This window comes from Mustelus asterias, unplaced genomic scaffold, assembly GCF_964213995.1.
Source record: "Mustelus asterias unplaced genomic scaffold, sMusAst1.hap1.1 HAP1_SCAFFOLD_2177, whole genome shotgun sequence".
Lineage (NCBI taxonomy): Eukaryota > Metazoa > Chordata > Chondrichthyes > Carcharhiniformes > Triakidae > Mustelus > Mustelus asterias.
This window is the reverse complement of record NW_027592122.1, coordinates 9,966-33,658: the sequence shown is the minus strand read 5'-3', so window position 1 is coordinate 33,658 and position 23,693 is coordinate 9,966. Positions and strand designations below refer to the sequence as shown.

General features: G+C 55.7%; 1 protein-coding gene across 1 annotated transcript in view; it reads right to left on the bottom strand.

Moving 5' to 3' along the window:
• Nucleotides 1-20,581, bottom strand: part of LOC144489429 (brevican core protein-like) — a 39,839-nt gene extending 19,258 nt beyond the window's left edge. The window contains exons 1-5 of the mRNA XM_078207274.1: nt 20,467-20,581; nt 17,316-17,681; nt 15,955-16,129; nt 13,592-13,719; nt 10,764-11,054 (exon numbers count right to left, since the gene is read on the bottom strand). Of these exons, the coding sequence (XP_078063400.1) occupies nt 10,764-11,054; nt 13,592-13,719; nt 15,955-16,129; nt 17,316-17,681; nt 20,467-20,548 (1,042 nt within the window). The 5' untranslated portion in view covers nt 20,549-20,581. The remainder of the gene's footprint in view (nt 1-10,763; nt 11,055-13,591; nt 13,720-15,954; nt 16,130-17,315; nt 17,682-20,466) is intronic.
• Between the last annotated feature and the right edge of the window lie 3,112 nt (nt 20,582-23,693).

The following is a 23,693-nucleotide window of genomic DNA, read 5'->3' as shown; positions in this document are numbered from 1 at the left end:
CCCTGCAAAGCTCAGTTAATGAGTGGGTCAGCATACCGAGCGAGCATCGGGGCCGAGGGATTCCCCCACCCCCCCCCCCCCCCCCCCCACTCTCAATTACAGTCACAATCCCCTGTTACTGACCCCCAGAAAATCCAGGCCATTGCTTTGAGGGGCCATTCAGGCCCTCTTCCAGCCTGCTACATAGGAACAGGAGGAGGCCGTTCAGCCCCTTTGGCAGCCTGTCACACTGGAACAGGAGGAGGCTATTCAGCCCCCCCTCTTGAGCCTGTTAGACAGGAATAGGAGGCGGCCATTCAGCCCCTCCTCTTGGGCCTGTTAGACAGGAATAGGAGGAGGCCATTCAGCCCCTCCTCTTGGGCCTGTTACACAGGAAGAGGAGGCGGCCATTCAGCCCCTTCTCAAGCCTGTTCCACAGGAACAGCAGGAGGCCATTCAGCCTATCTCTTCAGCCTGTTCCACAGGAACAGCAGGAGGCCATTCAGCCCCTTCTCCAGCCTGTTAGACAGGAACAGCAGGAGGCCATTCAGCCTCTCACTTGAGCCTGTTACACAGGAACAGGAGGAGGCCGATTCAGCCCCTTCTCAAACCTGTTCCACAGGAACAGGAGGAGGCCATTCAGCCCCTCTCAAACCTGTTAGACTGGAATATAGAACATTACAGCGCAGTACAGGCCCTTCGGCCCTCGATGTTGCGCCGACCAGTGAAACCAATCTAAAGCCCATCTAACCTACACTATTCCAATATCATCCATATGTTTATCCAATAACCATTTGAACGCTCTTAATGTTGACGAGTCCACTACTGTTGCAGGCAGGGCATTCCACGCCCTTACTACTCTCTGAGTAAAGAACCTACCTCTGACAGCTGTCCTATATCTATCACCCCTCAATTTAAAGCTATGTCCCCTCGTGCGAGGCATCACCATCCGAGGAAAAAGGCTCTCACTATCCACCCTATCTAATCCTCTGATCATCTTGTATGCCTCTATTAAGTCACCTCTTAACCTTCTTCTCTCTAATGAAAACAACCTCAAGCCCCTCAGCCTTTCCTCATACGATTTTCCCACCATACCAGGCAACATCCTGGTAAATTTCCTCTGCACCCTTTCCAACACTTCCACACCTTTCCTATAATGCGGCGACCAGAACTGTACGCAATACTCCAAATGCGGCCGCACCAGAGTTTTGTACAGTTGCAGCATGACCTCCTGGCTCCGAAACTCAATCCCTCTACCAATAAAAGCTAACACACCGTACGCCTTCTTAACAACCCTAACAACCTGGGTGCCAACTTTCAGGGATCTATGCACATGGACACTCAGATCCCTCTGTTCATCCACACTACCAAGTATCTTACCATTAGCCCAGTACTCTGTATTCCTGTTACTCCTTCCAAAGTGAATCATCTCACACTTTCCCGCATTAAACTCCATTTGCCACCTCTCAGCCCAGCTCTGCAGCTTATCTATGTCCCTCTGTAACCTGCCACTTCCCTCCGCACTGTCCACAACTCCACCGACTTTAGTGTCATCCGCAAATTTACTAATCCATCCTTCTACGCCCTCATCCAGGTTATTAATAAAAATGACAAACAGCAGTGGCCCCAAAACAGATCCTTGTGGTACACCACTCGTAACTGAACTCCAGGATGAATATTTCCCATAAACCACCACCCTCTGTTTTCTTACAGCTAGCCAATTCCTGATCCAAACCACTCAATCACCCTCAATCCCATGTGTCCGTATTTTCTGCAAAAGCTTACCGTGGGGAACCTTATCAAACGCTTTGCTGAAATCCATATACACCACATCAACCGCTTTACCCTCATCCACCTCTTTGGTCACCTTCTCAAAGAACTCAATAAGGTTTGTGAGGCACGACCTACCCTTCACAAAACCGAGCTGACTATCCCTAATCAAATTATTCCTTTCTAGGTGATTATAAATCCTATCTCTTATAATCCTTTCCAATACTTTACCCACAACAGAAGTAAGGCTCACCGGTCTATAATTACCAGGGTTGTCCCTACTCCCCTTCTTGAACAAGGGGACAACATTTGATATCCTCCAGTCTTCTGGCACTGTTCCTGTAGACAATGACGACACAAAGATCAAAGCCTCTGCAATCTCCTCTCGAGCCTCCCAGAGAATCCTCGGATAAATCCCATCCGGCCCAGGGGACTTATCTATTTTTACCCTTTCCAGAATTGCTAACACCTCCTCCTTATGAACATCAATCCCATCCAGTCCAACAGCCTGCATCTCAGTACTCCCCTCGACAACACTGTCCCTCTCCAGTGTGAATACTGACGAAAAATATTCATTTGGCGCCTCTCCTATCTCTTCGGACTCCACGCACAACTTCCCACTCCTGTCCTTGACTGGCCCTAATCGTACCCTAGTCATTCTTTTACTCCTGACATACCTATAGAAAGCTTTAGGGTTTTCCTTGATCCTACCTGCCAAAGACTTCTCACGTCCCCTCCTGGCTCTTCTTAACTCTTTCTTTAGGTCCTTCCTGGCTAACTTGTAACTCTCAAGCGCCCTAACTGAGCCTTCACGTCTCATCTTAACATAAGTCCCCTTCTTCCTCTTCATAAGAGATTCAACCTCCTTAGTAAACCCTGGTTCCCTCTCACGTCTGCTTCCTCCCTGCCTGACAGGTACATATTTATCAAGGACGCGTAGTAGCTGTTCCTTGAACAAGTTCCACATTACAATTGTGCCCATCCCCTGCAGTTTCCTTCCCCAACCTATGCCAGCTAAATCTCGCCTAATCGCATCATAACAGGAGGCCATTTAACCCCGTTATTGAGCCTGTGACACGGGAACAAGGAGGCCACTCAGCCCCTCGTGACTCTCCTGCCATCCCAATCGGATCACTGGTCTGAATTGTAACCACATCGCCCCACCCTGGTTAGCAGAACAACCCCAGCCGCCCCCTGCCCCACAACCCAATAAATGGCCAATAGCCCTCCCGTCTGCCACCCCTACAACCTCCCCCTCCCCCACTGCCCAGCATCAAGAGCTTAGGTTTTGGGAAAGGGGGTGTGGGGGTGAGGGGAGAGCGTTCCAGATTTCCCTCAACCCTTCGTGAGCAATACAGCACAGGAACAAGCCCTTCGGCCCTCCAAGCCTGCGCTGCTCCCTGGTCCCAACTAGACCATTCTTTTGTATCCCTCCATTCCCACTCCGTTCATGTGGCTATCTAGATAAGTCTTAAACGTTCCCAGTGTGTCTGCCTCCACCACCTTGCCCGGCAGCGCATTCCAGGCCCCCACCACCCTCTGTGTAAAATACGTCCTTCTGATATCTGTGTTAAACCTCCCCCCCTTCACCTTGAACCTACGACCCCTCGTGAACGTCACCATCGACCTGGGAAAAAGCTTCCCACCGTTCGCCTATCTATGCCTTTCATAATTTTATACACCTCTAATAGGTCACCCTTCATCCTCCGTCTTTCCAGTGAGAACAACCCCAGTTTACCCAATCTCTCCTCATAACTAAGCCCTTCCATACCAGGCAACATCCTGGTAAACCTCCTCTGCACTCTCTCTAAAGCCTCCACGTCCTTCTGGTAGTGTGGCGACCAGAACTGGGTGCAGTATTCCAAATGCGGCCGAACCAATGTTCTATACAACTGCAACATCAGACCCCAACTTTTATACTCTATGCCCCGTCCTGTAAAGGCAAGCATGCCATATGCCTTCTTCATTACCTTCTCCACCTGTGCCGTCACCTTCAAGGATCTGTGGACTTGCACACCCAGGTCCCTCTGCGTATCTACACCCTTTATGGTTCTGCCATTTATCGTATAGCTTCCCCCTACGTTAGTTCTACCAAAATGCATCACTTCGCATTTATTTGGATTGAACTCCATCTGCCATTTCTTTGCCCAAATTTCCAGCCTATCTATATCCTTCTGTAGCCTCTGACAATGTTCCTCACTATCTGCAAATCCAGCCATTTTCGTGTCATCCGCAAACTTACTGATCACCCCAGTTACACCTTCTTCCAGATCGTTTATATAAATCACAAACAGCAGAGGTCCCAATACAGAGTCCTGCGGAACACCACTAGTCACAGGCCTCCAGACGGAAAAAGACCTTTCCACTACCACCCTCTGTCTTCTGTGACCAAGCCAGTTCTCCACCCATCTAGCCACCTCCCCCTTTATCCCATGAGATCCAACCTTTTTCACCAGCCGGCCATGAGGGACTTTGTCAAACGCTTTACTAAAGTCCATATAGACGACATCCACGGCCCTTCCCTCGTCAACCATTCTGGTCACTTCTTCAAAAAACTCCACCAGGTTAGTGAGGCATGACCTCCCTCTCACAAAACCATGCTGACTATCGTTAATGAGTTTATTCCTTTCTAAATGCGCATACATCCTATCTCTAAGAATCCTCTCCAACAACTTCCCTACCACGGACGTCAAGCTCACTGGCCTATAATTTCCCGGGTTATCCTTCCTACCCTTTTTAAATAACGGGACCACATTAGCTATCCTCCAATCCTCTGGGACCTCACCTGTGTCCAGTGACGAGACAAAGATTTGCGTCAGAGGCCCAGCGATTTCATCTCTCGTCTCCCTGAGCAGCCTTGGATAGATTCCATCAGGCCCTGGGGATTTGTCAGTCTTTATATTCCCTAAAAAACCTAAAACTTCCTCCCTTGTAATGGAGATTTTCTCTAACGGGTCAACACTCCCCTCCGAGACACTCCCAGTCAACACATCCCTCTCCTTTGTGAATACCGACGCAAAGTATTCATTTGGGATCTCCCCTACTTCTTTGGGCTCCAAGCATAATTCCCCACTTTTGTCCCGGAGAGGTCCGATTTTTTCGTGCGAGGAAGTGCATCATGACGGGACCCCACCCCCCCCCCCCCCGCCCCCCCCCCCCCACCCTCCCTGAACCGCCTGGCTCTCCCCCCACTGTGGACGGAGAAAGAACGACTCAAACAATGATTTAACCTCAATTATTATTGAGCTGGAAAGAGTGCAGAAAAGATTTACTAGGATGCTACCGGGACTTGATGGATTGAGTTATAAGGAGAGGCTGGATAGACTGGGACTTTTTTCTCTGGAGCGTAGGAGGCTGAGGGGTGATCTTACAGAGGTCTATAAAATAATGAGGGGCACAGATCAGCTAGATAGTCAATATCTTTTCCCAAAGGGAGGGGAGTCTAAAACTAGAGGGCATAGGTTTAAGGTGAGAGGGGAGAGATACAAAAGGGTCCAGAGGGGCAATTTTTTCACATAGTGGGTGGTGAGTGTCTGGAACAAGCTGCCAGAGGTAGTAGTAGAGGAGGGTACAATTTTGTCTTTTAAAAAGCGTTTAGACAGTTACATGGGTACGATGGGCATAGAGGGATATGGGCCAAACACGGGCAAGTGGGACTAGCTTAAAAAAAAGGGGCGGCATGGACAAGTTGGGCCGAAGGGCCTGTTTCCATGCTGTAAACCTCTATGACTCTATCACAATTGTGGCTTCAAAATGGTTGTTCTGTCTGAGAGTGAAGCTTAGACAAGCTTGAACAGTGTGTCAAAATTCGCAGATGACACTAAGATGAGTGGCAGAGCAAAGTGTGCAGAGGATGCTGAAAGTCTGCAAAGGGATAGAGATAGTCTAAGTGAGTGGGCGAGGGTCTGGCAGATGGAGTACAATGTTGGTAAATGTGAGGTCATCCATTTTGGTAGGAATAACAGCAAAATGGACTATTATTTAAATGGTAAAAAATTGCAGCATGCTGCTGTGCAGAGAGACCTGGGTGTCCTTGTGCAGGAATCTCAAGGAGTTGGTTTGCAGGTGCAGCAGGTAATTAGAGTCATAGAGGTTTACAGCATGGAAACAGGCCTTTCAGCCCAACTTGTCCATGCTGCCCCTTTTTTTTAAACCCCTAAGCTAGTCCCAATTGCCCGCATTTGGCCCATATCACCCCTCAGCCTCCTACGCTCCAGAGAAAAAAGTCCCAGTCTATCCAGCCTCTCCTTATAACTCAAACCATCAAGTCCCGGGAGCATCCTAATAAATCTTTTCTGCACTCTTTCTAGTTTAATAATATCCTTTCTATAATAGGGTGACCAGAACTGGACACAGTATTCCAAGTGTGGCCTTACCAATGTCTTGTACAACTTCAACAAGACGTCCCAACTCCTGTATTCAATGAAACCAAGCAAGCTGAATGCAAATGGAATTTTGTCCTTCACTGCGAGAGGGATGGAGTTTAAAAACAGCGAGGTTATGTTGCAGCTGTATAAGGTGCTGGTGAGGCCACACCTGGAGTACTGTGTACAGTTTTGGTCTCCTTACTTGAGAAAGGATATACTGGCACTGGAGGGGGTGCAGAGGAGATTCACTGGGTTGATTCCGGAGTTGAGAGGGTTGGCTTATGAGGAGAGACTGAGTAGACTGGGGCTATACTCATTGGAATTCAGAAGAATGAGGGGAGATCTTATAGAAACATATAAGATTATGAAGGGAATAGATAAGATAGAAGCAGGGAAGTTGTTTCCACAGGCGGGTGAAACTCAAACTCGGGGGCATGGCCTCAAAATAAGGGGGAGCAGATTTAGGACTGAGTTGAGGAGGAACTTCTTCACACAAAGGGTTGTGAATCTGTGGAATTCCCTGCCCAGTGAAGCAGTTGAGGCTCCCTCGCTGAATGTTTTTAAGGCAAGGATAGATAGATTTTTGAACAGTAGGAATTAAGGGGAGCGGGCGGGTAAGTGGAGCTGAGTCCAGGAAAAGATCAGCCATGATCTTATTGAATGGCGGAGCAGGCTCGAGGGGTCAGATTGTCTACTCCTGCTCCTAATTCTTATGCTGGGAATTTTTGGTCAACTTATCGGTTAAAACCAGCAAAGAGGCACTGGTCCGGGAGCTGAGATCTTGATGTGGAGATGCCGGCGTTGGACTGGGGTGGGCACAGTAAGAAGTCTCACAACACCAGGTTAAAGCCCAACAGGTTTATTTGGTAGCACGAGCTTTCGGAGCGCTGCTCCTTCATCAGGTGAGTGGTAGATCAGGTACGTTGTCTGTACCTTTAAGACTTGATTACCTGTAAAGACTCGCATTCCAACCATTATCTTGCAAATTGAGTTTGTGTCTCTGTATGCCCTGTTTGTGAACAGGACTTCCACTCACCTGATGAAGGGGCAGTGCTCCAAAAGCTTGTGGCTTGTGCTACCAAATAAACCCGTTGGACTTTAACCTGGTGTTGTGAGACTTCTTACTGAGCTGTGATCTTCCCAGATAAGGGAAGTTGTTCACATTAGCTAAGACAGCATGGCTCCAATTTATGGCTGCAATGTGTTGGACATGTCAAGTGAACTAAGTGTAATGCCATCGTTCAAAATTTCACTGGCTGTTCGAGCCACGTGATCGATTTCTGGTTACACAATTGGCTGGATGACAGAGAATCTTCCGGAAGCAAGTGGGGAATTATAGATAAAAAGGCTCGCGAGTTTGGCAGCAGCAAGTCCAAGAGATCTATCATCGCAACAAAGCATGTGCCCTGAAGGATACTTCAGAGAGAAGATAGATAGATTATACATCGAGGATACTTCTTGGCCAAGGTTTCCCTAAACTTGGTAGTATTTATTTTCAGTTAAATAGTTAAGGTTGATGATCGGTTAAAGTGCAGTTTAAGAGTTCAAGTTTAGTTGAGGGTTGACGTTCAGTTTGAGTTCAAGCTCCGTAAAGAGTTAATGAGTTGCAACTGTTTATGTTTGAGTTGTTACTAGAAGCGTTAAAGAACTAAATAAATTGCGGATAGCGATGAGGACCATCAGAGGATACAGCAGGATATAGATCAGTTGGAGACTTGGGCGGAGAGATGGCAGATGGAGTTTAATCCGGACAAATGTGAGGTAATGCATTTTGGAAGGTCTAATACAGATAGGAAATATACAGTAAATGGCGGAACCCTGAAGAGTATTGATAGGCAGAGGGATCTGGGTGTACAGGTACACAGGTCACTGAAAGTGGCAACGCAGGTGGAGAAGGTAGTCAAGAAGGCATGCGGCATGCTTGCCTTCATCGGCTGGGGCACTGAGTTTAAAAATTGGCATGTTGACGCTTTATAGAACCTTAGTTAGGCCGCGCTTGGAATATAGTGTTCAATTCTGGTCGCCACACTACCAGAAGGATGTGGAGGCTTTGGAGAGGGTGCAGAAAAGATTTACCAGGATGTTGCCCAGGTATGGAGGGCAACAGGAGGTGGCCATTCAGCCCCTTTCTCGAGCCTGTTACACAGGAATAGGAGGAGGCCATTCAGCCCCTCTTCCAGCCTGTTAGCTAGGAACAGGAGGAGGCCATTCAGCCCCTTTCTCAAGCCTGTTACACAGGAATAGGAGATCATTCAGCCCTCCCCTTGAGCCTGTTACACAAGAACAGGAGGAGGCCATTCAGCCCCTCTTCCAGCCTGTTACACAGGAACAGGAGGAGGCCATTCAGCCCCTCTCGGACCTGTTACACAGGAACAGAAGGAGGCCATTCAGCCCTTCCCTTGAGCCTGTTACACAGGAACAGGAGGAGGCCATTCAGCCTCTCTCTTGAAATTATTACATGGGAACAGGAGGAGGGCCCATTCAGCCCCCTCCATGAGGGGAGGTTGGAGAAACTTGGTTTGTTCTCACTGGAACGACGGAGGTTGAGGGGAGACCTGATAGAAGTCTACAAGATTATGAGAGGCATGGACAGAGTGGATAGTCAGAAGCTTTTTCCCAGGGTGGAAGAGTCAATTACTAGGGGGACACAGGTTTAAGGTGCGAGGGGCAAGGTTTAAAGGAGATGTACGAGGCAGATTTTTTACACAGAGGGTGGTGGGTGCCTGGAACTCGCTGCCGGGGGAGGGAGTGGAAGCGGATACGGTAGTGAGTTTTAAGGGGCGTCTGGACAAATACATGAATAGGATGGGAATAGAGGGATACGGTCCCCGGAAGGGTCGGGGGTTTTAGTTCAGTCGGGCAGCATGGTCGGTGCAGGCTTGGAGGGCCGAAGGGCCCGTTCCTGTGCTGTAATTTTCTTTGTTCTTTGTTACTGTCCTTGTCTCATTCGACTGGAATACTTGGAAGGTGTTTAATCTAGAGATGTGTAACACCCTCCCCCCCACACCTCCCTTCCCCACAACCTCCATCTTTCTGGCCTACGACCCAATCGGACCTTCCGATCACCAGATGGAGTTGGATTTAATCGCGCCCCCCTCGGCCGTGTAAGTTCTGAGAGACGTGGAAGGGGGGGCGGTTACGGGAGTGAAGGAACTTGGATTTATAAACTGACAGTGACCCAGAATAACAAACGACAATGAAATTTCATCCGTTTCAGGAATTCCTTTCCGCCCGAGGCCAGGGCCATGCCAACCGTCGCCCGTGGCAACCCACTGCCCATTCCAAACCATGCCCCCATTAACTCATGGCCGCCCACGGGCGGCCAAAACATTCCAAACGCACCTCTACTTTCTCGGGAGGGAAAGTAAATTATAGGCAATGGTCGAGAGAGAGCTTCAAGTTTCTAGGAGTCCAGATCACCAACAACCTGTCCTGGTCCCTCCCAACGCCGGCACTACAGTTAAGAAAGCCCCACCAACCTTCTTAAAGTGGTTGGCACTGCTGCCTGACAGCGCCAGGGTCCCGGGTTCGATTCCCGGCTTGGGTCACTGTCTGTGCGGAGTCTGCACGTTCTCCCCGTGTCTGCATGGGTTTCCTCCGGGTGCTCCGGTTTCCTCCCACACTCCAAAGATGTGCACGTTAGGTGGATTGGCCATGCTAAATTGCCCCTTAGTGTCCAAAGATGTGTAGGTTAGGGTAGATTGGCCATGCTAAATTGCCCCTTAGTGTCCAAAGATGTGTAGGTTAGGTGGATTGGCCATGCTAAATTGCCCCTTAGTGTCCAAAGATGTGCAGGTTGGGTGGATTGGCCATGCTAAATTGCCCCTTAGTGTCCAAAGATGTGTAGGTTAGGTGGATTGGCCATGCTAAATTGCCCCTTAGTGTCCAAAGATGTGCAGGTTAGGTGGATTGGCCATGCTAAATTGCCCCTTAGTGTCTAAAGATGTGCAGGTTAGGGGGATTGGCCATGCTAAATTGTCCCTTAGTGTCCAAAGATGTGCAGGTTAGGTGGATTGGCCATGCTAAATTGTCCCTTAGTGTCCAAAGATGTGCAGGTTAGGGTAGATTGGCCGTGCTAAATTGTCCCTTAGTGTCAGGGGGATTAGCAGGGTAAATGTGGGGTTACAGGGGTAGGGCCTGGGTGGGATTGAAATCATAGAATAGAAATCATAGAAACCCTACAGTGCAGAAGGAGGCCATTCGGCCCATCGAGTCTGCACCGACCACAATCTCACCCAGGCCCTATCCCCTTATCCCTACACATTTACCCGCGAATCCCTCTAACCTACGCATCTCAGGACACTAAGGGGCAATTTTAGCATGGCCAATCAACCTAACCCGCACATCTTTGGACTGTGGGAGGAAACCGGAGCACCCGGAGGAAACCCACGCAGACACGGGGAGAATGTGCAAACTCCACACAGACAGTGACCCGAGCCGGGAATCGAACCCGGGACCCTGGAGCTGTGAAGCAGCAGTGCTAACCCGCTGTGCTACCGTGTGGTCGGTGCAGACTCAATGGGCCGAATGACGTCCTTCTGCACTGCAGGGATCCGATGATTCTATGTAACCCATTGTCCTTGACAACCCGTTCACCGTGACAACCCATGGCCCAAGGCCCAACCCCAAGCGGCGGCAGGGAGTCACCTAGGAAGCAGAAGGCCCCGTGGAGCGAGGCGGGGTCAAGGAAGCCGGTCTGGTTCCGGAAGGCGTAGATGGTCTTGACCCCAGGCACCTTGCCCCCGCAGCGCTCCCTGGGGGTGACGATGGGGTAACGCACGCTTCCGTCCGAGAGCCACCCCGGGGTACAGTGGTCAAGACCCTCACTCCAGGCCGCGTAGAGTTCGCCCGTGGTGGCCAGCCGGGTCCCTTCCTCCTCGCAGACACGGGTGGCCTCCTCAAAGCTCAGTGCGTCCGACTCGCTGGCAAAGATGGTCCCTGGAGGTGGGGGGGGAGGGGGTAGAGAGAGAGAGACACGGGTTAGACACAGACGTCCTCCATCTTGGACAACGAACAAAGAAAATTACAGCACAGGAACAGGCCCTTCGGCCCTCCAAGCCTGCACCGACCATGCTGCCTGTCTGAACTAAAACCCCCTCCCCTTCCGGGTACCATATCCCTCTATTCACATCCTGTTCATGTATTTGTCAAGACTCCCCTTAAAACTCACTATCGTATCCGCTTCCACTCCCTCCCCTGGCAGCGAGTTCCAGGCACCCACCACCCTCTGTGTAAAAAATCTGCCTCGTACATCTCCTTTAAACCTTGCCCCTCGCACCTTAAACCTGTGCCCCCCTAGTAATTGACTCTTCCACCCTGGGAAAAAGCTTCTGACTATCCACTCTGTCCATGCCTCTCATAATCTTGTAGACTTCTATCAGGTCGCCCCTCAAGGAAGGATGTGCCGGCCTTGGAAAGGGTCCAGAGGAGGTTCACAAGAATGACCCCTGGAATGAAGAGCTTGTCCGATGAGGAACGGTTGAGGACTCTGGGTCTGTGCTCGTTGGAGTTTAGAAGGATGAGGGGGGATCTTATTGAAACTTACAGGATACTGCGAGGCCTGGATAGAGTGGACGTGGAGAGGATGTTTCCACGAGTAGGAAAAACTAGAACCAGAGGCACAACCTCAGGCTAAAGGGACGATCCTTTAAAACAGAGATGAGGAGGAATTTCTTCAGCCGGAGAGTGGTGAATCTGTGGAACTCTTTGCCGCAGAAGGCTGTGGAGGCCAGGTCATTGAGTGTCTTTAAGACAGAGATAGATTGGTTCTTGATTAATAAGGGGATCAGGGGTTATGGGGAAAAGGCAGGAGAATGGGGATGAGAGAAATATCAGCCATGATTGAATGGCGGAGCAGACTCGATGGGCCGAGTGGCCTCATTCTGCTCCTACCTCTTATGGTCTCAACCTCCGTCATTCCAGTGAGAACAAACCAAGTTTCTCCAACCTCTCCTCATAGCTAATGCCCTCCATACCAGGCAACATCCTGGTAAATCTTTTCCGTACCCTCTCCAAAGCCTCCACATCCTTCTGGTAGTGTGGCGACCAGAATTGAACACTATCGGAGTCCCAGTCAATTTTCTGAAGGAAAGGAAATTCTGAGAGACATCTGCTGCACAGAAAGATCCCAAAACCAGCAACTCGATAACAGCCCAATAATTTGTGTTTTTACTAATTCCTGTTGGGGGAATACACCTGACCAAAACCCGCCGTGTGCAGCGCTCCCTCAGCACTGACCCTCCCACAGTGCGGCGCTCCCTCAGCACTGACCCTCCCACAGTGCGGCGCTCCCTCAGCACTGACCCTCCCACAGTGCGGCGCTCCCTCAGCACTGACCCTCCCACAGTGCGGCGCTCCCTCAGCACTGACCCTCCCACAGTGCGGCGCTCCCTCAGCACTGACCTTCCCACAGTGCGGCGCTCCCTCACTGACCCTCCCACAGTGCGGCGCTCCCTCAGCACTGACCCTCCCACAGTGCGGCGCTCCCTCAGCACTGACCTTCCCACAGTGCGGCGCTCCCTCAGCACTGACCCTCCCACAGTGCGGCACTCACTCAGCACTGACCCTCCCACAGTGCGGCGCTTCCTCAGCACTGACCCTCCCAAAGTGCGGCGCCCCCTCAGCACTGACCCTCCCACAGTGTGGCGCTCCCTCAGCACTGACCCTCCCACAGTGCGGCACTCCCTCAGCACTGACCCTCCCACAGTGCGGCGCTCCCTCAGCACCGACCCTCCCACAGTGCGGCGCTCCCTCAGCACTGACCCTCCCACAGTGCGGCGCTCCCTCAGCACCGACCCTCCCACAGTGCGGCGCTCCCTCAGCACTGATTCTCCCACAGTGCGGCGGTCCCTCAGCACCAATCCTCCCACAGTGCGGCGCTCCCTCAGCACTGACCCTCCCACAGCACGGCGCTCCCTCAGCACTGACCCTCCCACAGTGCGGCGCTCCCTCAGCACTGACCCTCCCACAGTGCGGCGCTCCCTCAGCACCGACCCTCCCACAGTGCGGCGCTCCCTCAGCACTGACCCCCCCACAGTGCGGCGCTCCCTCAGCACTGACACTCCCACAGTGCGGCACTCCCTCAGCACCGACCCTCCCACAGTGCGGCGCTCCCTCAGCACTGACACTCCCACAGTGCGGCGCTCCCTCAGCACTGACCCCCCCACAGTGCGGCGCTCCCTCAGCACTGACACTCCCACAGTGCGGCGCTCCCCCAGCACTGACCCTCCCACAGTGCGGCACTCCCTCAGCACTGACCCTCCCACAGTGCGGCGCTCCCCCAGCGGGCGAGGGGGCGCGGACAGAGACAGAGGGGAGAAAGGCGGGGGGAGAGCGAGCGGTGGAGATGTTTCGAGAGTGAATTCCAGAGCTTCGGGCCTCCCCCGGGCAGCTGAAAGCGTGGCCGCCAATGGCGGAACGATGGGAACCGAGTGAGCGCTGGGGGTTACGGGGAGGAGGTGCGGGGAAACACGTACCTTCCAGATCCTCAACGTAGCAGTAGACATCGTACATGTCCTCAGGGTCTTGGGTCCCGTAGTTCCGAACACCAGGAAATCCATCCATGTCGCCATAGCAACCCTCCCGCGGGGTCTGGATGGGGTACCTGGCGTCAAGGACAGGAAGTGTTTGAGTACAGGCGGCACCGGGGAGATTGGAGCCCCACACACGGCGATACCCCCCTCGCCCAGCGCCAATCACCCCCACACACACAGCACCAATCACCCAGGCAACAAGGTTAGGTCCAGTGTCAAGCAGACGCTGGGGTCCGGGGGGGGCGAGGGGTCCGGGGGGGGGCGAGGGGTCCGGGGGGGGCGAGGGGTCCGGGGGGGGCGAGGGGTCCGGGGGGGGCGAGGGGTCCGGGGGGGGCGAGGGGTCCGGGGGGGGCGAGGGGTCCGGGGGGGGGCGAGGGGTCCGGGGGGGGGCGAGGGGTCCGGGGGGGGCCAGGGGTCCGGGGGGGGGCCAGGGGTCCGGGGGGGGCCAGGGGTCCGGGGGGGGCCAGGGGTCCGGGGGGGGCCAGGGGTCCGGGGGGGGCAGGGGTCCGGGGGGGGCGAGGGGTCCGGGGGGGGGCCAGGGGTCCGGGGGGGCCAGGGGTCGGGGGGGGCCAGGGGTCCGGGGGGGCCGAGGGGTCCGGGGGGGGCGAGGGGTCCGGGGGGGGCGAGGGGTCCGGGGGGGGCGAGGGGTCCGGGGGGGGCGAGGGGTCCGGGGGGGGCGAGGGGTCCGGGGGGGGCGAGGGGTCCGGGGGGGGCGAGGGGTCCGGGGGGGGCGAGGGGTCCGGGGGGGGCGAGGGGTCCGGGGGGGGCGAGGGGTCCGGGGGGGGCGAGGGGTCCGGGGGGGGCGAGGGGTCCGGGGGGGGCGAGGGGTCCGGGGGGGCGAGGGGTCCGGGGGGGGGCGAGGGGTCCGGGGGGGGCGAGGGCGAGGGGTCCGGGGGGGCGAGGGGTCCGGGGGGGGGCGAGGGGTCCGGGGGGGGCGAGGGCGAGGGGTCCGGGGGGGCGAGGGGTCCGGGGGGGGCGAGGGGTCCGGGGGGGGCGACGGGTCCGGGGGGGCGAGGGGTCCGGGGGGGCGACGGGTCCGGGGGGGGCGACGGGTCCGGGGGGGGCGAGGGGTCCGGGGGGGGCGAGGGGTCCGGGGGGGGCGAGGGGTCCGGGGGGGGCGAGGGGTCCGGGGGGGGGCGAGGGGTCCGGGGGGGGCGAGGGGTCCGGGGGGGGCGAGGGGTCCGGGGGGGGCGAGGGGTCCGGGGGGGGCGAGGGGTCCGGGGGGGGCGAGGGGTCCGGGGGGGGCGAGGGGTCCGGGGGGGGCGAGGGGTCCGGGGGGGGCGAGGGGTCCGGGGGGGGCGAGGGGTCCGGGGGGGGCGAGGGGTCCGGGGGGGGCGAGGGGTCCGGGGGGGGCGAGGGGTCCGGGGGGGGCGAGGGGTCCGGGGGGGGCGAGGGGTCCGGGGGGGGCGAGGGGTCCGGGGGGGGCGAGGGGTCCGGGGGGGGCGAGGGGTCCGGGGGGGGCGAGGGGTCCGGGGGGGGCGAGGGGTCCGGGGGGGGCGAGGGGTCCGGGGGGGGCGAGGGGTCCGGGGGGGGCGAGGGGTCCGGGGGGGGCGAGGGGTCCGGGGGGGGCGAGGGGTCCGGGGGGGGCGAGGGGTCCGGGGGGGGCGAGGGGTCCGGGGGGGGCGAGGGGTCCGGGGGGGCGAGGGGTCCGGGGGGGGCGAGGGGTCCGGGGGGGGCGAGGGGTCCGGGGGGGGCGAGGGGTCCGGGGGGGGCGAGGGGTCCGGGGGGGGCGAGGGGTCCGGGGGGGGCGAGGGGTCCGGGGGGGGCGAGGGGTCCGGGGGGGGCGAGGGGTCCGGGGGGGCGAGGGGTCCGGGGGGGGCGAGGGGTCCGGGGGGGGCGAGGGGTCCGGGGGGGGCGAGGGGTCCGGGGGGGGCGAGGGGTCCGGGGGGGGCGAGGGGTCCGGGGGGGGCGAGGGGTCCGGGGGGGGCGAGGGGTCCGGGGGGGGCGAGGGGTCCGGGGGGGGCGAGGGGTCCGGGGGGGGCGAGGGGTCCGGGGGGGGCGAGGGGTCCGGGGGGGGCGAGGGGTCCGGGGGGGCGAGGGGTCCGGGGGGGGCGAGGGGTCCGGGGGGGGCGAGGGGTCCGGGGGGGGCGAGGGGTCCGGGGGGGGCGAGGGGTCCGGGGGGGGCGAGGGGTCCGGGGGGGGCGAGGGGTCCGGGGGGGGCGAGGGGTCCGGGGGGGGCGAGGGGTCCGGGGGGGCGAGGGGTCGAGGGGTCTGGGGGGTGAGGGCTTGAGAGAACGAGGATCCAAGGGTGAATGGTCGGATGGCAGAGGGGTGTGTGACGTGTCGGATGATAGGTATACACTCACCGTACAGACTGATCAGAGAGCCAGCCAGCATCGCACTGTTCATAACCACTGGCGTACGCCGTCTCCAGCTGCTCCGGGGTGGCAATCCTGGCACTGATCTCCTGGCACACCCGCTGTGCCCGGCTAAAATTGAAGGCGTATCGCGTAGACGTTTCACGGTAATGGAACACCACACCTGGAGGAGGAACGAGACACTTCGTCATCCCAGAGGATACCACCCCTTTCACCCAGCGCAGTGCGCCCTCAGCACTGACCCTCCCACAGTGCGGCACTCCCTCAGCACCGATCCTCCCACAGTGCGGCGCTCCATCAGCACTGACCCTCCCACAGTGCGGCGCTCCCTCAGCACTGACCCTCCCACAGTGCGGCGCTCCCTCAGCACCGATCCTCCCACAGTGCGGCGCTCCCTCAGCACTGACCCTCCCACAGTGCGGCACTCCCTCAGGGCGCTCCCTCAGCACTGACTCTCCCACAGTGCGGCGCTCCCTCAGCACCGACCCTCCCACAGTGCGGCGCTCCCTCAGCACCGATCCTCCCACAGTGCGGCGCTCCCTCAGCACTGACCCTCCCACAGTGCGGCGCTCCCTCAGCACTGACCCTCCCACAGTGCGGCGCTCCCTCAGCTCTGACCCTCCCACAGTGCGGCGCTCCCTCAGCACTGACCCTCCCACAGTGCGGCGCTCCCTCAGCACTGACCCTCCCACAGTGCGGCGCTCCCTCAGCACTGAACCTCCCACAGTGCGGCGCTCCCTCAGCACTGACCCTCCCACAGTGCGGCGCTCCCTCAGCACCGATCCTCCCACAGTGCGGCGCTCCCTCAGCACTGAACCTCCCACAGTGCGGCGCTCCCTCAGCACTGACCCTCCCACAGTGCGGCGCTCCCTCAGCACTGAACCTCCCACAGTGCGGCGCTCCCTCAGCACTGACCCTCCCACAGTGCGGCGCTCCCTCAGCACCGATCCTCCCACAGTGCGGCGCTCCCTCAGCACTGAACCTCCCACAGTGCGGCGCTCCCTCAGCACTGACCCTCCCACAGTGCGGCGCTCCCTCAGCACTGACCCTCCCACAGTGCGGCGCTCCCTCAGCACTGACCCTCCCACAGTGCGGCGCTCCCTCAGCACTGACCCACCCACAGTGCGGCGCTCCCTCACTGACCCTCCCACAGTGCGGCGCTCCCTCAGCACTGACCCTCCCACAGTGCAGCGCTCCCTCAGCACCGACCCTCCCACAGTGCGGCGCTCCCTCAGCACCGACCCTCCCACAGTGCGGCGCTCCCTCAGCACCGACCCTCCCACAGTGCGGCGCTCCCTCAGCACCGACCCTCCCACAGTGCGGCGCTCCCTCCGAACGCACCCCATTACCTTTGACCTCCAGCTCAGCCAGGTCCTGTGCATCGTCGATCCCGTGCTGTACCTCGCAGCGATAGATCCCCGTGTCGTTACTCAGTAACCGGCGGATCTCCAGCGAGACGTCAGTGGTGGTGCTGGGATAGTGAGGCAGTGCCACTCGGTGGTGATACCACTCATTGACTTTCACTTTGAACACCGTGGCAACCAGGATGTCCGTCTCGTTGCCGTCCCGAATGAAGCTCCACTTGACCCGGGGTGTGCTGGGGAACTGGGGGGGCTCAGAGTAAGAGGCAAAGCAGGGAATCGTCACCCTTCCCCCCAGCACCCCTCGTAACGGCGCCAGTGCTCCGATTGTTACATTCAGAGTCTTCACCTCATCTGGGAAAGGAACAAGTTCAGTCATTCCTCCATCCATCCCTCCATCTCCCCATCCCTCCTTCACCCCATCCCTCCCTCCGTCTCTCCATCCCTCCGTCTCCCCATCCCTCCCTCACTCTCCCCATCCATCCCTTCGTCTCCCCATCCATCCCTCCGTCTCCCCATCCCTCCATCCATCCCTCTATCCATCCATCCATCTCCCCATCCCTCTATCCATCCCTCTATCCATCCGTCTCCCCATCCCTCCATCCATCCGTCTCCCCATTCCTCCATCCCTCCATCCGTCTCCCCATCCGTCCCTCCATCCGTCTCCCCATCTGTCCCTCCATCCGTCTCCCCATCCGTCCCTCCATCCACCTCCCCATCCGTCCCTCCATCCACCTCCCCATCCGTCCCTCCATCCGTCTCCCCATCCGTCCCTCCATCCGCCTCCCCATCCGTCCCTCCATCCGCCTCCCCATCCGTCCCTCCATCCGTCTCCCCGTCCCTCCAGCTCTCTTATTCTTCCCACTCCCCTCCATCCCTCTCTCTTCCCCCGTCTCACCATCCCTCTTCTCTCTTTGTCTCCCTCTATCCCTCCCTCCCTCCCTCCGCCCCTTCCTTCCTTCCCTGTCTCTATACCTCCCCCTCATCTTCCATCCCTATCTCTCTCCCTGCCCCTCACTCCGGTCTCTCTTTTCCCATCTCTGTTACTCCTCCCTCGGCTCCTTCCGTCTCTGCATCCCTCTATTCTTCTCATCCATCTCTCCATCCCTCTGTCTCTTTCGCTCCATCTCCCTCACTCTCTCTTTCCCTCTCTTACTTTCACTGACTCTTGATATCCCCACTCATCCTTGTCTCCATCCTTCCGACACCACCATTCCCGTCTCTCCCACTCCTCCCCCTCTCTCCCATCCGTCACCACGAGGTGAACAAGGGATGGAGACTTTGGGTTGTGATGGCTAAGGGGGTGGCCATTTTGGACCGAGATAACTAAGGGGAGCCATTTTGGACTGAGATGAATAAGGGGGTGGCCATTTTGGATCGAGGTAAATAAGGGGGTGGCCATTTTGGATTGAGATGACTAAGGGGGTGGCCATTTTGGATTGAGATGACTAAGGGGGTGGCCATTTTGGATTGAGATGACTAAGGGGGTGGCCATTTTGGATCTCGATAAGGGGTGGCCATTTTGCACTGAAATGACTAAGGGTGCGGCCATTTTTTACTGAGATAACTAGGGGCCCAGCCATTTTGGATCGAGATAAATAAGGGGGTGACCATTTTGGATTGAGCTAAATAAGGGAGTGGCCATTTTGGATTGAGATCACTAAGGGGTTGGACATTTTGGATCAAGATGACTAAGGGGGTGGCCATTTTAGACTGAGATTGTCAGAGGCTACAGAAGGATAGAGATAGGCTGGAAATTGGGCAAAGAAATGGCTGATGGAGTTCAATCTAGATAAATGCGAAGTGATGCATTTTGGTAGAACTAATGTAGGGGGGAGCTATACGATAAATGGCAGAACCATAAAGGGTGTAGATACGCAGAGGGACCTGGGTGTGCAAGTCCACAGATCCTTGAAGGTGACGGCACAGGTGGAGAAGGTAGTGAAGAAGGCATATGGCATGCTTGCCTTTATAGGACGGGGCATAGAGTATAAAAGTTGGGGTCTGATGTTGCAGTTGTATAGAACGTTGGTTCGGCCGCAGTTGGAATACTGCGCCCAGTTCTGGTTGCCACACTATCGGAAGGACGTGGAGGTTTTAGAGAGAGTGCAGAGGAGGTTTACCAGGATGTTGCCTGGTATGGAGGGGCTTAGTTATGAGGAGAGATTGGGTAAACTGGGGTTGTTCTCACTGGAAAGACGGAGGATGAGGGGTGACCTAATAGAGGTGTATAAAATTATGAAAGGCATAGATAGGGTGAACGGTGGGGAGCTGTTCCCCAGGCCGGTGGTGACATTCACAAGGGGTCATAGGTTCAAGGTGAGGCGGGGGAGGTTTAACACGGATATCAGAAGGACGTATTTTACACAGAGGGTGGTGGGGGCCTGGAATGCGCTGCCGGGCAAGGTGGTGGAGGTGGACACACTGGGAACGTTTAAGACTTATCTAGATAGCCACATGAACGGAGTGGGAATGGAGGGATACAAAAGAATGGTCTAGTTTGGACCAGGGAGCAGTGCGGGCTTGGAGGGCCGAAGGGCCTGTTCCTGTGCTTTGTTCTTTGAGATGACTAAGGGGGTGGCCATATTGGCTTGAGTTAAGGGGTGGCCATTTTAGACTGAGATGACTAAGGGGGTGGCCATTTTGGATTGAGATGACTAAGGGGGTGGCCATCTTGGATTGAGATGACTAAGGGGGTGACCATTTTGGATTGAGATGACTAAGGGGGCGACCATTTTGGATTGAGATGACTAAGGGGGCGGCCATTTTGGACTGGGATAAGGAGAAATTTCTTCACTCAAAGGGTTTGTGAATCTTTTGGAATTCTCTCCCCCCCAGAGGGTTGCGGATTCTCTGTTGTCCGACACGTGCAAGAATGAGACAGATTTTTGATGTCTCGGGGGATTAAGGGAGCGGAAACAGGTGGAAACAACAGAGTCGGAGGCCACGATCGAGCCACGTTGGGGGGGCTGAACGGAGAGGCAGGCTCGAGGGGCCAAATGGCCTCCTACTCCTGGCGTTTTAACGTGACTAGCTCGAGCTTTGTGAGGCATGATGCCCCCCCAACCCCCACAGCAGAGGCGGGGGAGAGACTTTGCACTGACCGATGTTAATTAGCCCAGAATCAGAATCCTCTTACCTTGAGTCGGGTCGGAGAGTGGGAAGGACGAGGAACAGTCCGTGAGGAGGAAGGCCAAGAGGAGGCAGGGGAACATCTCCATCCTGTACAGCGAGCGACAAGACGGAGTGTTAACTTCATCACATCTGCGGCAGGAAATATAGTCCATCATCTATATCGCATTTCACAGGGTTATCGCAGAATTGCTACGGTGCACAGAAGGAGGCCGTTCGGCCCATCGTGTCCGCCCTGGCTCCCCAAACGAGCATCGTGACTTAGTGCCATTCCACCCCCCTCACCTGTACCCCCTCCTACACACTGTCTTTATTCAAATAACCATCCAACGCCCTCTCGATTGAACCTGCTTCCAACACACCTCCAGGCGGAACATTCCAGATCCCAACTGCTCGCCGTGTGAGAGGGTTTTTACTCGCGTCGTATTTGCTTCTTTTGCAAACCGCTTTAAATCCGTGTCCCTCTCGTTCCCCTAGACTCATAGAATAGACTCCGATGGTGCAGGAGGAGGCCATTCGGCCCATCGAGTCTGCACCGACAACAATCCCACGCAGGCCCTACCCCCACATAGTTACCCTGCTAATCCCCCTGACACTAAGGGGCAATTTAGCATGGCCAATCCACCCAACCTGCACATCTTTGGACACTAAGGGGCAATTTAGCATGGCCAATCCACCCAACCTGCACATCTTTGGACACTAAGGGGCAATTTAGCATGGCCAATCCACCTAACCTACACATCTTTGGACACTAAGGGGCAATTTAGCATGGCCAATCTACCTAACCTGCACATCTTTGGACACTAAGGGACAATTTAGCATGGCCAATCCACCTAACCTACACATCTTTGGACACTAAGGGGCAATTTAGCACGGTCAATCCACCCAACCTACACATCTTTGGACACTAAGGGGCAATTTAGCATGGCCAATCTACCTAACCTGCACATCTTTGGACACTAAGGGACAATTTAGCATGGCCAATCCACCTAACCTGCACATCTTTGGACACTAAGGGGCAATTTAGCATGGCCAATCCACCTAACCTGCACATCTTTGGACACTAAGGGGCAATTTAGCATGGCCAATCCACCTAACCTGCACATCTTTGGACACTAAGGGACAATTTAGCATGGCCAGTCCACCTAACCTGCACATCTTTGGACACTAAGGGACAACTTAGCATGGCCAATCCACCTAACCTACACATCTTTTGACACTAAGGGGCAATTTAGCATGGCCAATCCACCTAACCTGCACATCTTTGGACACTAAGGGACAATTTAGCATGGCCAATCCCCCTAACCAGCACATCGTTTGGAGCGTGGGAGGAAACCGGAGCACCCGGAGGAAACCCACGCAGACATGGGGAGAACGTGCAGACTCCACACAGACAGTGACCCGAGCCGGGAATTGAACCCGGGTCCCTGGCGCTGTGAGGCAGCAGTGTTAGCCCACTGTGTCACCCCAATCTTTTTACGACTGGGAACGGTTTCTCCCTCTCTACTCTGTCCAGCTCCCTCATGATTTTGAGCATCTCGATGAAATCTCCTCCTCGCCTCTCCAAGAGGAACAGTCCCAACCTCTCCAATCTATCCTCATAACGGAAGTTTCTCATCCCTGGAACCATTCTTGTCAACCTCTTCTGCACTCTGTCCAATGAGATAACATCCTTCTCTCAGCGTGGCGTGCAGAACTGTACCAAATACTCCAGCTGAGGGCTAACTAGTGTCTGGTATAAGTTTAGCATAACCTCCTTACCCATGTACTCTATGCCCCTATCAATAAAACACCAGAATACCACATGTCTTATTAAGCATCTATTGGGTGGCACAGTGGGTTAGCGCTGCTGCTTCACAGTGCCAGGGACCCGGGTTCAATTCCCAGCACGGGTCACTGTCTGTGGGAGTTTGCACGTTCTCCCCTCATGTTTGCGTGGGTTTCCTCCCACAGTCCAAAGATGTGCAGGTTAGGTGGATTGGCTATGCTAAATTGCCCCTTAGTGTCCAAAGATGTGCAGGTTAGGTGGATTGGCCATGCTAAATTGTCCCTTAGTATCCAAAGATGTGCAGGTTAGGTGGATTGGCCATGCTAAATTGCCCCTTAGCATCCAAAGATGTGTAGGTTAGGTGGATTGGCTATGCTAAATTGCCCCTTAGCATCCAAAGATGTGCAGGTTAGGTGGATTGGCCATGCTAAATTGCCCCTTAGTGTCCAAAGATGTGCAGGTTGGGTGGATTGGCCATGCTAAATTGCCCCTTAGCATCCAAAGATGTGTAGGTTAGGTGGATTGGCTATGCTAAATTGCCCCTTAGCATCCAAAGATGTGTAGGTTAGGTGGATTGGCTATGCTAAATTGCCCCTTAGCATCCAAAGATGTGCAGGTTAGGTGGATTGGCCATGCTAAATTGCCCCTTAGTGTCCAAAGATGTGCAGGTTGGGTGGATTGGCCATGCTAAATTGTCCCTTAGTATCCAAAGATGTGCTGGTTAGGGGGATTGGCCGTGCTAAATTGCCCCTTAGTGTCCAAAGATGTGCAGGTTAGGTGGATTGGCCATGCTAAATTGCCCCTTAGAGTCAACGAACGTGCGGGTTAGGTGGAAATTCATTCCTACGGGAATAGGGTGGCCCAGGATAAAATGCTCTGTTGGAGAGTCGGTGCAGACTGAATGGGCCAAATGGCCTCCTTCTGCACTGTAGGGAGTCTTCTCTCCAGCTGTCCTGCCACCTTCGAATACTGTAGCATAAGCTGTAGCTTTAAGTTCACGATATGCTTTTAAGTTGAAGTTTTTTTAAGTTTAAAAAGTTTATTTCTTCGTGTCATAAGTAGGCTTACATTAACACTGCAATGAAGTTACTGTGAAAATCCCCTAGTCGCCACACTCCGGCGCCTGTTCGGGTACACTGAGGGAGAATTTAGCACGGACAATGCACCCTAACCAGCGTGTCTTTTGGACTGTGGGAGGAAACCGGAGCACCCGGAGAAAACCCACGCAGACACGGGGAGAACGTGCAGACTCCGCACAGACAGTGACCCAAGCCGGGAATCGAACCCGGGTCCCTGGCTGCTGTGAGGCTGCAGTGATAACCACTGTGCCACCGTGCAGGTAACTCAAGTTGCAAAATCTATCTGATACGCTAATGTTCTAAATCAGTACACAGGCCATGTAAACCAACAGGCGAAATGTGGTCAGACGCCCCACACTCAAAGTGGGGGAAGACAATCAAAACAAT